The sequence below is a fragment of the Staurois parvus genome, unplaced genomic scaffold, assembly GCF_062004578.1.
Source record: "Staurois parvus isolate SC_StPar_1 unplaced genomic scaffold, SC_StPar_1.0 ptg000052l, whole genome shotgun sequence".
NCBI classification, from domain to species: domain Eukaryota; kingdom Metazoa; phylum Chordata; class Amphibia; order Anura; family Ranidae; genus Staurois; species Staurois parvus.
This window is the reverse complement of record NW_028317848.1, coordinates 2,844,547-2,863,559: the sequence shown is the minus strand read 5'-3', so window position 1 is coordinate 2,863,559 and position 19,013 is coordinate 2,844,547. Positions and strand designations below refer to the sequence as shown.

The 19,013-nt window shown below is 41.4% G+C and overlaps 1 protein-coding gene across 1 annotated transcript in view; it reads right to left on the bottom strand.

Moving 5' to 3' along the window:
* Positions 1–2,727: 2,727 nt before the first annotated feature.
* Positions 2,728–19,013, bottom strand: part of SPAG1 (sperm associated antigen 1) — a 114,190-nt gene continuing 97,904 nt past the window's right edge. The window contains exons 18-19 of the mRNA XM_089666487.1: positions 11,957–12,286; positions 2,728–5,618 (exon numbers count right to left, since the gene is read on the bottom strand). Of these exons, the coding sequence (XP_089522613.1) occupies positions 5,487–5,618; positions 11,957–12,286 (462 nt within the window). The 3' untranslated portion in view covers positions 2,728–5,486. The remainder of the gene's footprint in view (positions 5,619–11,956; positions 12,287–19,013) is intronic.

Below are 19,013 nucleotides of genomic sequence, written 5' to 3'. Positions count from 1 at the left end.
GACTACAGAAGCCGGGAAGACAACGTGCGACTGGATAAAGGAACAGGTAAGATAAAAAAAAAAAACTCTGCGGAAGTAAGAGTGGGTACCTGTCAAATTCAGGTACCCGCTCCCCACCTCCCCAAAGGTCAGCAGTCATCTCTGTACTGTCCGCAGTCTCTGGTCATCCCCTGTACTGTGTCCGCAGTCTCTGGTCATCTCCTGTACTGTGTCCGCAGTCTCTGGTCATCTCCTGTACTGTGTCCGCAGTCTCTGGTCATCTCCTGTACTGTGTCCGCAGTCTCTGGTCATCTCCTGTACTGTGTCCGCAGTCTCTGGTCATCTCCTGTACTGTGTCCGCAGTCTCTGGTCATCTCCTGTACTGTGTCCGCAGTCTCTGGTCATCTCCTGTACTGTGTCCGCAGTCTCTGGTCATCTCCTGTACTGTGTCCGCAGTCTCTGGTCATCCCCTGTGCTGTCCGCAGTCTCTGGTCATCCCCTGTGCTGTCCGCAGTCTCTGGTCATCCCCTGTGCTGTCCGCAGTCTCTGGTCATCCCCTGTACTGTGTCCGCAGTCTCTGGTCATCTCCTGTACTGTGTCCGCAGTCTCTGGTCATCCCTGTACTGTGTCCGCAGTCTCTGGTCATCCCAGTACTGTCCGCAGTCTCTGGTCATCTCCTGTACTGTCCGCAGTCTCTGGTCATCTCCTGTACTGTCCGCAGTCTCTGGTCATCTCCTGTACTGTCCGCAGTCTCTGGTCATCCCTGTACTGTGTCCGCAGTCTCTGGTCATCCCAGTACTGTGTCCGCAGTCTCTGGTCATCCCAGTACTGTGTCCGCAGTCTCTGGTCATCCCTGTACTGTCCGCAGTCTCTGGTCATCTCCTGTACTGTGTCCGCAGTCTCTGGTCATCTCCTGTACTGTGTCCGCAGTCTCTGGTCATCTCCTGTACTGTGTCCGCAGTCTCTGGTCATCTCCTGTACTGTGTCCGCAGTCTCTGGTCATCTCCTGTACTGTGTCCGCAGTCTCTGGTCATCCCTGTACTGTGTCCGCAGTCTCTGGTCATCCCTGTACTGTGTCCGCAGTCTCTGGTCATCTCCTGTACTGTGTCCGCAGTCTCTGGTCATCTCCTGTACTGTGTCCGCAGTCTCTGGTCATCCCTGTACTGTCCGCAGTCTCTGGTCATCTCCTGTACTGTGTCCGCAGTCTCTGGTCATCCCTGTACTGTGTCCGCAGTCTCTGGTCATCCCTGTACTGTGTCCGCAGTCTCTGGTCATCCCTGTACTGTGTCCGCAGTCTCTGGTCATCCCTGTACTGTGTCCGCAGTCTCTGGTCATCCCTGTACTGTGTCCGCAGTCTCTGGTCATCCCTGTACTGTCCGCAGTCTCTGGTCATCCCTGTACTGTGTCCGCAGTCTCTGGTCATCCCTGTACTGTGTCCGCAGTCTCTGGTCATCCCTGTACTGTCCGCAGTCTCTGGTCATCCCTGTACTGTGTCCGCAGTCTCTGGTCATCCCTGTACTGTGTCCGCAGTCTCTGGTCATCCCTGTACTGTGTCCGCAGTCTCTGGTCATCCCTGTACTGTGTCCGCAGTCTCTGGTCATCCCTGTACTGTGTCCGCAGTCTCTGGTCATCCCTGTACTGTTAATTAGTTTGCACTACTGTACGAGTTGTTTTTTCTAAACCAAAAGCTCGATATTCAGGTTTCATTGCAGTGTTGGCACTTTGAAAGAAATAAGTTGGTTTTGGGTTGCAGTTTGGGCACTCGGGCTCAAAAAGGTTCGCCATCACTGATATATAGTGAATGCAGGGTCCTAGGTTTAGTGACACTTTAAAAAAAAATTTAAGATTTGGGATGATGGAAAACATATAGATTTGTTAATTGTGCCTATACAGTAACCTGAAATATAAATATGCACAGATTTGTATTGAGGATTGGTGATGTTAAAACTGTGTGGTTCACTGTTCTCCTTGCTGGAGAGAAAGCTGTACCTAAGGACCTGTAGTGCAAGGATCACCCCTGCTTCTTTCTATGAATCTGTGCTTTTCTGAATCTCCTGCTCGATTAATCCTCCGCCAGTTATCAGATTATCAGGCATCAGGGGCAGCTCTAATGTGAAGAAGCAAATCCTGCATCTACCAAGATGGCCACCAGAGAGAGACACTGTGCAGAACAAGCCATGGTATCTCAGTCAGTCAATAGGGAAAAAACTAGCTGGAGGAAGACCACAGACAATAGTGGTGACTAGGCATTTTGCAGGCCATTTTTGGACACATCTTTCATATTTCAGGTCCTTTAGTAACTCAGTCTGTTGTGGGGTCACCTGCCCCTCCGTCACCTCTGGTAAGCTGTAGTTGCCAAACAGGGACTTTTATTAAGCAAACAACAAAATGGGTTGCATGAATCAAGCTTTCATCTAAAAGCCAGTCTAAATTGGTCTCTCTCACAAAAAAAAGGCTCCATAAAATGGAAAATTTGTAACCTGGAGGCAGCTAGATTATAATTTTCTGAAGCATGAAGGTAGTTACATAGGTTGAAAAAAAAAAGACAAGTGAATCAAGTAGAACAAATACATGTAAAACCTCCATATACCCTATAGCTGCATTCGATCCAGAGAAAGGCCAAAAAAAAAACCCTATAAAGCGTGGTCCTTCCTGAACCTTTAAGGCAATCATCATCTGCTCGGCCCCTTCACTTCCCTCCAGTCTTTAGATAAGTTTTTCAACCATGAAAATAATACTCATATTCCGTTTTCATGAATGAAAAAATATTTAATAAATCTTCACTTGTGATAAATATGCATTAAGCAATATATGTAAACAAATACTATGATTAACACGCACTGTCTTATGATCTGTATTGAATATAAAGTTCTTTTCATAAACCAACAAGTATTTACAGTACAGTTCATGATGAAACATATTCAACAGTAAACCATTGTCAACCGAACAATAAATTGGTGTGACCCTGGAAGGAAAATCCCCCATACTGTGCTGTGAATGAATGAAAGACAAGTATGAAGAGATGGCAACAAACATTATGAACCCTTGAGGGTGTATTTAAAAAAAATGCAGCTATTCATCCTGTGAAATTGCCTGTACATTTATTCTGTGCAAATGAGCCAAATGAAATGTTACTGGGCTATTTTCTCATCCAGTTGAATGTTATTCATTCACAAAAAAGTAGAGAGGTTGGAGAATATACTGCACTAAGGCCACTAGATGTGGCCGATGACCATAGAAAGTGTTTATTAAATTTGATCATCAGCTCCATCTAGTGGCCATAATTTGGTATTTTTCTGATTCATTCTATTCTGTATGAATAAATAACATTTGACCTAGTTAGCAAATAGTCTTGTAACATAAGGCTTTGTCCCCTGTTCACACAGAAGATGCAGATTCACAGGACAAACAGCATTGTGACTTTTTTAGAAATTCACCCTTTAGTATCCATGAACATGGATAGGAAAGTCCAACAAAATAGGCAGTGGCCCTTAGCACCCAATCAGAATACTGGAATCAGATCAGTGGAAGATGCTTTGTCATACATTACTATGGGTTATTGTATATTGCTTTTTATTATATCAGCCTGCATGTGTTTTACAGCTCTTTAGCTTTCATTAATCCAGTTATTTTAGTATAGTTTTGTTGATGTCTAAACAGCTGCATGGAAGAAAACCTCAATATATCATTTTTTTCAGCATTTATTGCAACCACCCCAGTATAGGAAGAGACCATAAGGTGTTTCTGCTGCAAATATAAATGATTAGTAATCCTTGTGTGTATGCATGCATATTGGGAGAGCAAATAGTTTGATCTTGCACTGCCTCTGATTTATGGATTGTGCATTTCATCTTTGTGTTGAATGTTCAACCTAAGCCTAAGGACTTGATAAGGCGCCTGGAGAGCAAAACACATTGTCATGGTGGCCAACCTGCTTGCGGCTCAAGCCTCGCTATTCTGATTGGCAGTAGCCTTCTCCCAGCAGTCCTGGGTTCTGATTGACATCACTTCTGGAGCATTGGTAGGGCACGAGTTGCTCCTTGCATTACATTAGATCACATTAGTTGAATCAGAAGCATCAGCACATTTTCACTGGAACCCAAAGGGCGAATATGACTCTGGGTGACATGAGAATTGTTTCCATCTTTGCCACTGCAGTTCTTTAGCTTGTGTTTGCCGATATGTATGTCGTGAGGCAACTTTCTACAAGCATTATTATTCAGACTGTGGATTTTTATTGTGCTCTTTTAATAAAAAGGATTTGGGACTTCGGGATATATGTTCTCTGGATATACCCATAAAACATGACTATCTTGGGTCTATCTTGCACACATACACATACGTTCAAGTCAGACCGGGACTTTAAATTTTACAGGTATAAAAAGGGATACTAACGTGGCGGTACTACATGCAGTAGTAAGTAGCAAGTGTGTCCTGTTACTGATAGGCGGCACACATGTCGAGGACCAGTCCAGAAACCATTGACCAAGATGGCAGACAACAGTGTAAGTGCGTCCATGGAACAGCGTGTGATGAAACCCACAAATACCTACAGAAGAATTCAAGCACAGTATGGTGACGAGACATGTGAATGGTGGAAACATTTCAAAGATGGCTGTACGTCTGCCAGTGACGATCCGGGCCATGGTGGTTCCCAGCCCACAGCAGTCATTCCTGTGAACATTCAGCGCGTGGAACGTCTGATCCTGGATAATCGACACATAATCTGTTGTGAAATTGCACAAGAGAATCTTTCTGTGGGAACGGTGAATGCAAGTGAAGCAGGCTGTCCTAGGTGTACTGACAAATCTTTCTATGCCAAAGCTTTCCAAGCATTAGTTAAATGCTGGGAAAGGTATATAAATGTAGCAGGGGAGTATGGCAAAAAATAAATGTTTCCACTGGAAATTTTTTCTTTTATTATATAAACTCAAAAGTCCCGGTTTGACTTAAACACCATATATATATATATATCCAGCTTCAAAGTCTGTTAAATATCACAAGTTCATGTGTTATAAACCACAACAACCAACCATATTTTACCCCATCAAGCACTCACAAAACCTAAGAAGAATTTTGCTTCTCAAAATTTGAAAGGACAGAACCATCATATAGACAGTATGATTCTTTTGATTCAAGTTTTAAAATAAAGTTTCTGAGCACGGTGTGTGTCAAGGGTTGGGGGCTGCAGGCGATGTCTGTATCTGTACTTGATCGATGTTTGTAGACTAGTCTTCAGTACTGCAGCTGGAGATTTGCAATGATCGGCATGGAGCAGTCTGTACTGATCAGCTCTTTATATGACACAGTAGATGTTAATGTGTGTGCCACCCTATTGCCCAGCATGTGACCTGGCCATGGATGAACAGATGTTATAGTTATATAACATTTAAACAGTCATGCTGAATGTGTTCTCAAGTTATTTGATAATGAGATTTGCATAGATTCTCCGTCCTAATGATAAGATTGATCAAACCGTGCATAGAATTTGTGTGCTGCTCTAGGGATCAGAGTCCATATTGCTCTGCCAGGCTTGATATGGCATCAGGGTCCAGTTCTTCACTATGTTTCTCTGCTAGACGGGTAAGGAGGCCCTGAACTTCATCTTTCTCTGCCTGGCTGAGGAAGGAGAGGACAACCTGGAACAGAATAAACAAACACATTCCAGTTACTATTTTTTATCCAAAGTTTACCCATCATAGCTCTTCTTCTAAGTTACTACATAAACTTTATAATTCACAAAAAAGGGTCAGCTCACTAAGATGTAGAAGTTATATTAACCCTAGTATTCATTTCTGCTACACGTTTCCATCAGCGTCTTTAGTTTTTGTACATAACGGACTGCACCTATCTAATATGTAACTATAGAAAGCCTATTTTTTTCCTCATGTATTATCATTTTGTGACTTTGTTCTCTCCCCTCAATAGATCCCTCACTATGAATGCCTAAAACAAAAGGTAATGGTGGTATGTTAAAAAAAAACACCTATACAGAGAGAAATATGGAGATTGCCATTGCTGACCTTCTTCTGAAAATGCTTTACATGTTCAGACTTCAATAATTGCAAACTTTTTTTTTAGTTCAGTTAATCTACATTGACATGGCAGTTTAGCCAACGATAATTTGCTGCTTTCAGTGGTGGCTTACGCAGGCCATAGACGGGGCGAAAACCGGCCGTTTTTTTTTGTTATAAAAAAACAAAAAAAAAAAATCGGTCGTTCAAACGGCCGACGTTACCACCATTGGTAGAGAAAAAAAAAAAAAAAAAAAAAAAAAAAAAAAAAAAAAAAAAAAAATCGGCTGATTTTTGTCCACAGCCGGCAAATATAATAGCAGTGTCCCTGCAGAGAGCTCCGCTATTATATTTGACATGTAAAAGTATAGCGGAGTTGCAACATTGTATCTATTTGTATCCATTTCGGATACAGATGTTTCTATTCAGATACAAATAGATACAATGTTGCAACTTTGCTATACTTTTACATGTCAAATATAATAGCGGAGCTCTCTGCAGGGACACTCCGCTATTATTTTTGACATTTAAAAGTATTGCGGTAGCAACATTGTATCTATTTGTATCCGAATAGAAACATCTGTATCCGAAATGGATACAAATAGATACAGATGTTCTTCTTTTTCTTTGTCTTCATTGTCTTTTTTCTTTTCCTTCTTGCAGGTCACGGCTCATTCGCATTTTTTTTAATCGGTAAAAAGATTGGCCGATTTGCCCATCATTGCTGTGAAAATCGGCCGATCGATAAAATCGGCCGTTTTTTTTCCAACATAACCGATTAAAAAAATGTGTCAAAATCACGAAGAACGGCCGACAAATTCACCCACTAACGATCCGAAAATCGTCCGATTATTCTTTTGGACGAATTTTCGGCCGATTTTCGACCCATCTATGGCCTGCATTAGACACAGCTGCCCCTGGACATAGCAACACTCTGTTCTATTGCAGCACACAAACTGACCGATTAGCTATGACCGGTTTGTGTGCGGTCCAAACTCTGCAGAAATGCAAATCCTGGATGAATTCGGTCTGCGCCCAGGGTTAGTATTCACGTTACCGCTCATCCTAGTCTCAAACAGAAGTGGCAATAATCCGTACAGAGTACAAATCTGACAGTAGTTGCTGATCACACAGTGTGTGCCAGCAATATTTACCCCTGGCAAGAATCTACTGATTTTTGCTGACCACTGCACACAAACTGCTGTGTGAATACAGCCTTACTGAACTGCGAGTCTCCAGCCCATAACAATTATGCAGTTACATGTTAATACTCACAAAGAATCAAAACTATGACACACAAGCAACTAGCATCTTCAGGAGGAATTCTCATCACTGGTGAACAACACAAATATTAGGTAAAACACCTGCGCTTGGGAATTTGCAAATAAAATTAGCAGCTGACATAATAAATAGGTGAAAATAAACAAACTAAAAACAATTAGTGTAGCGCTTATAATGGAAATTAGCAAAAAAAATGTTGTCCAAATCCCCAAAAGAGAAAAATAATGGTGAAACAATATAGTACATTAAATAAAGTCTATAACAAAATTCATCTGATCCAGTAGTGGTGGTGCCAAGTGAAACCAAAAGCCAGAAGAAGAGAGAGAATCCAGATGAGTCAAGGACTCCCAGATGGATCTCCCAAGATGGAGATCCATCTGGGAGGCCTGGACTCATCTGCTGGGCTTGATATCCGCTTTGTTTGACCAATCCTTTGAGTGGTCAAGCTCTCTCCGATAAGAGGCCAAATGATTAGGTGATAGGTGATGGATTCTATCTCTTCTTCTTGCTTTTGGTTTCACTTGGCACCACCACTACTGGATCAGATGAATTTTGTATAGACTTTAATGTACTATATTGTTTCACTATTATTTTTCTCTTGTGAGGATTTGGACATTTTTTTTACTAATTACCATCATAAGCACTACACTAAGTGTTTAACAGCACAAATATTGTCTACCAGGGGCGGACAGACCATTCGAGCACTCGGGCATTGCCCAAGGGCCCGGGGTCAGTAGGGGGCCCCATGAGATGCCTCTGGTACCTTTCATTGGCTTTTTCATAGGCTTTTTTGGGTGTGGGCGAGGACACAGGGGCCCCATGATCCCCTATTGCCCAGGGGCCCCATGAGTTGTCAGTCCGCCCCTGTTGTCTACAATTATAAAGCCATTAATTCTAAATGATATACAGTTGTTTTAAAGCTCCATCAATGCAGTATTTGGAAACTACAACTTCCTCTAGCAAGCTGACTTAACTGGTTATACTGTATCAGCCATCGGGTTGAATGAAAATAAAATGACCCGATTCCCCCACCATAGGGTAATCACTCCTGCTGCGGTATTGTATTCTGACAGCAGGAAGCCTTCCCTAACTTTAGAATACACTTATCACACTGATTTATTTGTAAAAAAAATAACAGGCTGGTTGTACAGAAGACAATCGGTAGATCAGCTTCTGTACAACCAGTCTGCCCATACATGGATCGAAATTTGTCCGGTTTCCCACTGACCTCCCCTTCCCCCCCCCCCCCCTCCCCACAGTGGTCAGAATAAGCACTAGCACTGTTACACTTTGCCATTGTGTAATGTAACAGAAACACAACTCTTAGACCTTCTCATAAGAGGAGTCAGCGCAAAAAAAAAAAACACATCGTGGGGACCGATCGGCAGAGCTGCCCAAATTGTTTTTTGTAAGGATAAACACAAGTCGTTGGCTTTATTAAAACATCCAGTTTCTGTATTTCGCCAAATATAACGTGTTTCATGGCTTTAAACTGCCACTTCCCCAGTTCAGGGTGGTAAAATTGGTGTATCACTTGTGGAAATTATGTAATCTAGGTGTTTTTTTTTGCTGGCTCCTCCTATTGATTAGTTTACCTGCCTGAGAACCCCACAGAGTACCTAGGATGGGAACCCCGGAGGCAAACAGGGCAACCATGCTGACCCTGTGTGGAGACAGGTTTTCTCCAGCCTCAACAGTTGTGTGTGACCGCAGTCTCAGCAGTTGTAAGTTTACTTTGATCTTGTTTTTCGAAGGTTTGTACCGCGTGTGGATTAACCCACTACACGATAAGGGCTCTCCCACCTTCCCTCTCTTTTCTTTTTTGGTGGACACTCTACGCTATACCAGAGATCACTGTCCAGGTGTTTAGGATCCCTAGGTCCATGTCCTACCACTAAACTCTTGACCCTACAACCTAGACCTTGTCATGGGACACAGTGGTTTCACATGTGTTTTCACTTAAAAATCAGTTAAGAGTGACCACATAGGACAGATACCCAATTTATGCTGCATCATGATAATTTCCCTATGATATACAGTGGGTATAGAAAAGAATCACCCTCCTTTAAAATAATCACATTTCGTTGCTTTGCAGCTTCAAATGAAGACAGTTTTTGTTTTATCCAGCTATATTTACTCAGTGCAACTTATAACATCCAAGTGAAAGCTAGAACACCAACATGTCAGAAAAAAATGTAAAAAATCAAATACACTGAGTTGGAAAAAGGATCACCCCCTCCTAAAAAATTGACAGCTAATCACCTTCTTGGTGGCACAAAAAGCCATTTGACTTTTAACTGTGAACAGCTGTCTTCGTTTTGATTAAATCAGCATGAAAAGAGCTTTCCTGGAGCATTTCCGTCCCTGGTAGTGCAACTCAAGCAAACAATCAACTATGGCTGGCAAGTTACATACAAGTCTATCTAATTCAACCAATAAAAATGTATACAATCCCATATACACAGTCCTATACCCACAGTTGATCCAGAGGAAGGCAAGAAAACCTCAGCAAAGCTTCATCTAATTTGCTTAAGCAGGGAAAAGAAATGTATTTCTGATCCCCCAAGGGGCAATCAGATATTCCCTGGATCAACTTTACCTATAAATGCTAGTATTCAGTTATATTATGTGCATTTAGGAAATCATTTTTAAAGCAATCTACTGATCTGGCTAGAACCAGCTTTTGAGGCAGTCCATTCCACATTTTCACAGCTCTTACTGTGAAGAAGCCTTTCCATATTTAGAGATTAAATCTCTTTTTTTTCAGACATAAAGAATGCCCCCTTGTCCTCTGTGATGACCTAAAAGTGAATAACTCTACACGGAGTTCACTATATGGACCACCTATGTATTTATACATGTTGATCATATCACCCCTTAGTCTCCCCTTCTCAAGAGATAATAAATTCAGTTCAGCTAATCTGTCCTCATAGCTGAGCTCCTCCATGCCTCTTATCAGTTTGGTTCCCCTTCTCTGCACTTCAGTTCCCCGATATCCTTTTTGTGATTTGGTGCATAAAAACTGAACTGCATATTCCAGATGAGGTCTTACTAATGATTTGTTCAGGGATAAAATGATATCTCTCTTTCTAAAGTCTATACCTCTCTTAATACAAGAAAGGATTTTGCTTGCTTTGGAAACTGCAGGTTGGCATTACATGACCTTATTAGGCTTATGATCTACCAGATCCTTCTCCACCATTGATTCTCCCAGTTTTACTCCCCATAGTATGTAAAATGCATGCATAGTCTTAGCCCCCAAGTGCATAACTTTACATTTGGACAAGCACAAGTCAGCAGATGGACACAAAAAACTGTCAAAGGCTTTACCAATGCATAGAAGCACAGTGACGTCTATTATTAAGAAGAGGAAGGTATTTGGTACAACACAGACCCTCCCTGGATCATGACGTTGCTCCAAACTGGATGAAAGAGCCAGGAGGAAACTGGTCAGAGAAGGTACCAAGAAGTCTACAGCAATTCTGGAGCAGTTGCAGGGATTTATGACAAAGAGTGGTGACAACAATATCACAAATTCTCCACAAATGTGGCTTGTATGGGAGGGTTGCAGTCATGACTGAGCTTTGCCAAAACACACCTTGAAGATTCTGAGGCTACATGAAAAAGGGTGTTCTGGTCAGATGAGACTAAAATTTTATTATTTTTCCTCAACAGTAAACAATATGTCTGGCGGAAATCCAATACAGCTCACCATCCAAATAACACCATTCCTACAGTAAAGCATGGAGGTGGTAATATCCTGTTATAGGGGGTTTTCTCTGCAGCAGTCACGGGAGCACTGGTCAGGATAGAAAGAAAAATGGATGGGGAAAAATACCATCAAATTCTTGAGGAAAATCTGCTGCCCTCTGCCAGAAAGTTGTCAATGGGAAGAAGGTTTACCTTCCAACATAATAATGACCCAAAGCATACAGCAAAAATGTCCACACAGTGGTTGAAGGAGAAAAAGATCAATGTCCTTGCATGGCCTAGTCAAAGCCCAGACTTAAACCCCATTGAAAATCTGTGGAATTACTTGAAGACTGCAGTCCACAAACAGTCACCATCAAATTTAACTGAACTTGAGCAGTTCTGCAAAGAAGAGTGGGCAAATATTGTAGATAATCACATTTATCACATGATAGTAGACACATATCCCAACAGAATAAAGGCAGTAATTAAAGCAAAAGGCGGTTCAAAAAATTACTGACACAGGGGGGTGATCCTTTTTCCAACTCAGTGAGTCTGTTTTTTGTTATTTTTTATCTTTTACTTGGATGTTATAAGTTGCACCGACTATATACAGCTGAATAAAACAAAACTGTGTCTGTTTTCATTTCAACCTGCAAAGCAACATGATTATGTGATTATGTTAAAGAGGGTGATTCTTTTCTATATCCACTGTACAATATCTTTACAGATGGCTAACACGGATGAGACAAATGATAAATTATGCTTTTCAGCATCATGCTAGGAAGCATCTCAAACAAAAATAGTTGCCTAGCACTGCCAATCAGATTCTACATTACACTTGTTTAGAATGATCTTCAAACAAAAAAAGATAATCTGATTGGTAGGAGCAACAAAAAACATCTCCTTGAACAATTTCATATACAGGATTCCCTTCTGTTACTTTCTGATACAATCATTTCTAATGCTGTAAATCATCCTGGGACTTGTACCGTAAAGCGATCAGCTGTGCTGAGGTGAGACAGGTGCTGGTACACTAAGGCAGGGTTCTCCTCCAGGACATGATGTTTCAAGGACAGTGCAATGAGTAGAAGGGTCTCTGTGTCCAGCTTGTAGCTCAGATATGTTGGTAAGTCCTTTGGATCTATGAGGGACAGTAGCTGAGCACATCTCTCCTGGTCCTTCTCTGCTTGGATCTCGCTCATCAGCTGCTCAAACTCATAGGAATTGCTGGGCTTGGTGATGGGAGGCCGTTCCCTCCTTTTGCCATTTCCATGTCCATTAAGGCTGCTGTGATTGGATGTGTCTTCCTTTTCATTCACCTGGAAAACAGTAACATTTAGAATGACATTCTTTTTCTGATATTTGAAACATTTAAAAGATGACATTTCTAACAGCACTAAGAAATATATATATATAAAATCCCACAGCAACTCATAAGCTTTTTTCAATCATCATCATCATCATATTAAGGGCAATGATTACAAATTATTTTACCATGATATTGAGTGCTAAACAAATAGTAAAATACTGTAATACACATCAACTTTGTTAACACCATGGCATTGCTGAGCTGGCGTGGGACACCATCTTCAACTTGTATGTTTTCTTCTTTGTACAGAGATGGGCCTCTTCTGGGTACTTCAGGTTCCTCCCAAAAATCTACTGGCAGTTAACGGCCTTCCTTCCAAATAGGCCCCATAGTGTGCATATCCTTGAGACCTAAGAAACAGAAGCTCCTTCTGGGGCAGATGTAAACACATGGATATTATAGCTACATTTAAAAATATTTAGTGAAATATGGAACAGTTCTTGCTATCCTACTAGGAAGGTTTATCAGAAAGAAACCCTGGTTGAATGATGCGCACTGGAGCTATTATGGAGGTGTCACGCTTTGCAGTTGGTCAGTTTTTACTTCTCAATTAAGGACTGACTGGTCATCATTGTTCAGTGGAAATCACTGCACTTATCCAATTCATAAGTTAAAGTTACCCTGGAGCTATTTGAAATACTAGAAGAATCTAGAACAGGAAACAATGTACAGCAAAACCTGGAGATCTGCAGATGGCTAAATCAGGTTTCAAGAGATCAGGTGATCAATACAGGAGAGTGGGATCACCGTCACATCTGTAGTGTGAAGGTAAAGCTGGAATAAAACTAAAAAAACATTAGAAAAACCCTAAAAGTGCATGTATGATCTGACTGTCCTCAGGGAAAGCCATCTATGGAGCACTCCATAAACTTGTATGGCCAACTCTTTCAACCTTACGTTTATGTCAATGGAGAATGGAAGAGCAGGTGCCAGCTTCTCAGAGGGATCAGTAACATTTGGGAAAGGTTTAATAATCTGTCTTTTTAACTAGTTCTCTTGACAGCGCCAGTCAGTGGAGCCGAAGACCTCCTATAGATAAGAGAACTGTCAACATTTGGGCAGAAAAACAGACTGGGCAATGGTCATCTCACATCTGCAACTAATCTCATACTGTGCTGGTTCCAATTGTGGCTCAGTTGTTACTTTGTCCTGTCTGTATGAGTGGCCCTGTGTATTGGTTTCCACTGTGGCTCCTATAAATGTTTACTAATGTAAAGTCACAGTTCACAATGATTGGTAAGGGCAATTTTCTGTACAGTGATATATGCTTTAGGACTAATTTACATGGCACCAACATCTTCCACAGAACACACAGGGACCAGAACAATGACTATGACATGTATAAATATACAATATACACTAGGTACATTACCATTGTCCAAAAGAGATAACAGTCTTAAAGTGTCTATAAATGATATTGTTATTCTCCTAATAAGGATTGAGCATGAGAGGGTGGCTAGGTTCCTCCTACATAAAGTGAGACCATGGAGAACAAACATCGCCACCATATAACAGGAAGTCAGATCACAGCAGCAAAAAAAGCTATTTGGAGATTTGGAAGAGGCTGAGAGCAACAGAAGGGACTTTTCTGGGTTAAAGTTCCTCTTCTAAGCCCACAACAGTAAAATTAGTATGATATGCAGTAAAGCATTCTTGTTATACTGACTGTGGAACCTAAGGGGTTAAACCTCCAAATTGAGAAAAAGGATGTTGGATCCTGTCTTCTCTGATCCTCCCCTTCTTCCACAATCCCAATCCATCTGCTAATAGTACAGAGCCCTAGGAGGCACTCTGCACATGCTCGGTTGGGTGTGTATTGCTAGACAGGTTGTTTTGTGGGGAGGGTGCATATGATCAGCACAGAGCCAATCAGCACTGTCCAGGCAGAGGGTCAGGGGCAGCCTCAAAGGACAGTCAGAGGAGAATGAAAACTCAAAAAAGCTTTAACCAGTGCTCAGCCTGACACTGATAGAAGTCACAAGTCTGCTATATACTGCTGATGAGAAAAGGTATTTAGCAGTTTATGTTCACTACAATAGTTGCATTTCCATGTTCTGTGTACAGTACTCTGGAAGAACAGATATAATAAATGCAGGGTCCTGGATTTAGTAACACTTCAGAATGTATAGTAGGTTTGATTTATTTTTTTTTAAATCAGAAGTTATTGTCTCTTTCAGGAGTTGATACAGAGCAGGTAAGAGAAGTGGCTATGATGTTGAAGATGACTGTAGATAAGAGAATGAATAGGAAATGAAACCAATATGTGCAATATTGCAGATTATACTCCATTCCCTGTCACAGCTCATAGTGCCCGGGTTCAGAGTATGGGCTCAACCAGACTAGGGCAGGCCTGACAATTAGCAAACTGCTGTACATTTACTATTTTCAGCTGGAATCCAATCAGAGCAGGAAACAAACCTTCCCCCCCGGAGTCACTAATCTATTAAAAATTTAATAAGACTTATGATCATCTTTTAGCTCAGAAATAGATTTCTGCAATCTCAGCAACCACAAGCTGGATTACTAGACACTTCTATTAATAGGCACCATCATATCTGAACAGTCTCAGTGCTGCAAGAAGGATTTCCAAGGTATATCCATCCTCATTCACAATGCGGTAAAGCACCCGCACCCAACACTCCTCCACAACACTGCCCACCCTGATACCTTATATACATATATGTCATTATGTAAGAAATAAATTATAAAGCTGCTGCTCTTAAAAAGAGTATATGCCCACCAGGATGGGAAAATTCACATGCATTATGACATTGCATAGACTGAAATACATTGCCTCCTGACATTCCATGGCACTAAGTCATTTCATAGCTTGCAGATGGATGATAAATTGCCCGCAGCTGAAATTTTCCGCTACTTACCAGTTAAACATTTCATCCAGTCTACGATCCCTGCCCCTGTCAAGGAAGTGACCCTGGCGCACACCACCCAATCTGTGCTGCCATTTGGTACAGCACAGATCGGTCATTAGGTCCAGGCCAGTAAATTTTGGCCTGGACCTGCTTGTAAACACAGACACAGGACCTGGCCAGTTCTTCTCTCTGAGTTTTTTCGGTCCCAGAGAGAAGAGATCCTCTGTGAGTAAAACAGTACATTTACACTTGCAAACACTTGGTTAGGCACATTTAACCCCTTGCTCACCCTCCAGTTAACCCTTTCACTGCCCTGTTACCAGTGTCATTAGTACAGTGTACAGAATTTTTTACTGATCACTGTATTAGTATCACAGGCAAAGTCAGATAGCGTTAGCATCCCTCCCAGACAGCGTCAGATTGGCTACCACACTATCACCATCACATTTGATTGCTAGCAACACTATCACAGATACACTATAAACGCCATTGCAAATCCTGATTGGCAGGCCCCAGATTCAGCAGAGCCTGATATCTCCCCATTCACAGCCTAACCCGGAATTTAAGTGGAAACAGCAAATTTAACAAATCCCCTTTTTTTTTCATGAAAGATCTGTATCAATTGTGGACCTTTATGCACAATAATACATCGCTGCCAACCCAAGTTCGTACCTTGTCAGACCATTCAAGTGGAAACGTATCACGGTTTCCGAGTTTAAAATTTTTTTTGGGCCTAGCCCTTAACATAGGCATGCCCAGACTAAATGGGGAGCAGTGGCAAGATAGTATGGATACCATTTGTATGTGGACAACTATTATGCAAGTGTACCACTTTTTAGACACTTACTGAATGGTGGAATTGGCTGCTGTGTACTGTGCGGCCTAATTTCTGGGCATCCCAGCTTTTAAACACCTGGACTTATAAAGGGGTAGAAAGCCTGCTTGTGCAATAAAGAACTTCTTGCAATGAAGTGGAAGGACAAACAAAATGTTTTCGTACTGTCTTCTATTCACTCAGACAAGACAGTCCACATTTGCATGACATATCACAGTAAAATAGGTGCAGCGCTAAAGAATAATAAATATATACGGTATATACTGTATGATACAATATCAGCAAGTGCAGAATAGATAATATCGCCTAGTAGTGATTATTAGTGACTAGATAGTTGAAGATGATAAAATCGTGTGGATCCTGAGGGATCACAATTCCAGATATGTGGGTGTCCTGAACCAGGAGTGATAGATGATGTGATTCAAATGAATGAAATACGCACTCACCAGAAGTGCGTTTAAAATACGCAATATGAAATCCTGCGTCATCAAGCAGTAAGTAGGTCATCCGTTTCCAGGTCAGGTCACACCATAAATCACCTTCCAGGCTCATCAGCGTATAGGGTTCCCTGGTCTGTTAGCATGTATCACCATCTGGGGTCATCTCTTTGCTGTATGGGCACTGCGAATGATGGCACTCACACGGAGAGCCCAATGAGAGACCACATAGCGTGATACTGTATAAAGTACCTTTGTGTAAGCCCTTTCTCCCTATCACTATGTGCTTTGCACGAAACACGTCAGGGGGGCTACAGCAACTGGACATCTGACCACCGCTGGTGGCCATCCTGAACACATGGTCAGTACCTTTTATTGTTATAGCATTGATTGTACCCACTATCTGAAATAAAGGTACTTTATACAGTATCACGCTATGTGGTCTCTCATTGGGCTCTCCGTGTGAGTGCCATCATTCGCAGTGCCCATACAGCAAAGAGATGACCCCAGATGGTGATACATGCTAACGGACCAGGGAACCTAATACGCTGATGAGCCTGGAAGGTGATTTATGGTGTGACCTGACCTGGAAACGGATAACCTACTTACTGCTTGATGACGCAGGATTTCATATTGCGTATTTTAAACGCACTTCTGGTGAGTGCGTATTTCATTCATTTGAATCACATCATCTATCACTCCTGGTTCAGGACACCCACATATCTGGAATTGTGATCCCTCAGGATCCACACGATTTTATCATCTTGAACTATCTAGTCACTAATAATCACCACTAGGTGATATTATCTATTCTGCACTTGCTGATATTGTATCATACAGTATATACCGTATATATTTATTATTCTTTAGCGCTGCACCTGTTTTACTGTGATATATTTTGTACTGGAGGTTTTCTTATGGTTACCTTTTTTGGTGTTCTAGTAGCTTGATCTTTACTCTCTAAAGCTAAAGGTAGCGCTCGCTTAGCATCCCTTTATTGCACATTTGCATGACACCTAGCGTTGAAAAGCCTTCCTGTGTCTACGAATATAATCCTAATATGGGAGGCGTAGACTTCAACAACGAGATGATAAAGCCGTACTTAGCGTCCCGCAGAGCCAGACGCTGGTAAAAAAAAGGTTTCTGTATATTTTTTTCAAATCGCTCTATACAATGCTTTTGTGCTTTACAAAGCAACAGGATGCAGTTGATCCTTCCTAAAATTTCAGGAAGTGATTGTTACAGCCTTTTTCTATCCAGCAGGTGCTGTTGCCCAAACCCCACATCTAGATGCAGCGAGCTGGTTGCATGAAAGGCATTTTCCTGATGTCTTTCCTGGTACCCCAACCCAAAATTCACCCTAAACAAAGTTGTGTCTGTAGCAGACGTGGAATTAAACATGACACCCGTTTTTTTCTGTTCTTCCTTTCTTCGCCAACCTGGTTTCTGCATCAAGGACTGATTTCATCTCTACCACACACTAGCAGAGTATTAGTTTAGGGTACAGCATGGCACAGTCTAGGGTACACAATTCCCACACAAGGATCTCAAAAGATGTTAGGTAGATCAGATCAAAGGCTGCAAGGTTATAGTTCTAAAAAGTTAAATTACAAAAAAAAGTTAAAAAAGCTTAAAAAAGTAAAAAATTTAAAAGATTAAAAAAGTAAAAAAAATTAAAAAATTTAACAAATTAAAAAAAATAAAGTTGTCATTTTATTGAGTTAATGTTAGATTGTTACTGTGTTTTATTGTTAACTTTTGTTGTTTGCATTGCAGGAACGCCAATCAGCTGCAGAACTGATCTGTTTATTCTGACAGCAGCATGACATTGCTCTCAGATTACATACATCAATGCCTGCAGTGCGAGATTTCTCATCCACAATTATAAAATGAATGTATACTGTATGCCCAAGCATTAGAGGCCTGGGGTGGTCAGTGGGCGGATCGCTCCTATGCTTCGGCATATATTTTTTCACTTTTTTTGGCAGAGATTTCTTCATCCACATCGATCAATGTGGATGGAGGAATGTTAGGATCTTTTTTTTTTTCATTCAGCACACAGGCTGAAAAAAAAAAAAAAACAAAAAACGAACATTTCGGTTGGCTTCACTCTAACTCTTTGTAATTGTCCATATCACCAGAAATTTAAGTGAAGTTTAATCCAAAATTTTGGGTTGCCACCAAAACAGGAATAGAGGAAATCTTCCAATGGGGGCATTTGTTCCCATGACAACTGTGAAGAAAGGGATATTATTGGAAATATATCTTCTCACATCCTATTGATTCTAAAGGACAGGGAGTTAAATTGGTTGTAAACCATTACATATACCAATTGAAATGAATAGCCTCAGGTAATACACAGAGATGAAAAAAAATCTTCCTACATAAGTTGTACCTGCTTATGTGCCATCTTCTCTTCTATACATTCAATCAAAGTCCAGAATTTAAAAAGCTTGTCTGAGATTTCAGAAAAAAGAGGGCGGAGAGCTCTGAAAGCTGATTGGAGGGAGGAGACACTCCCCCTTCACACAGATC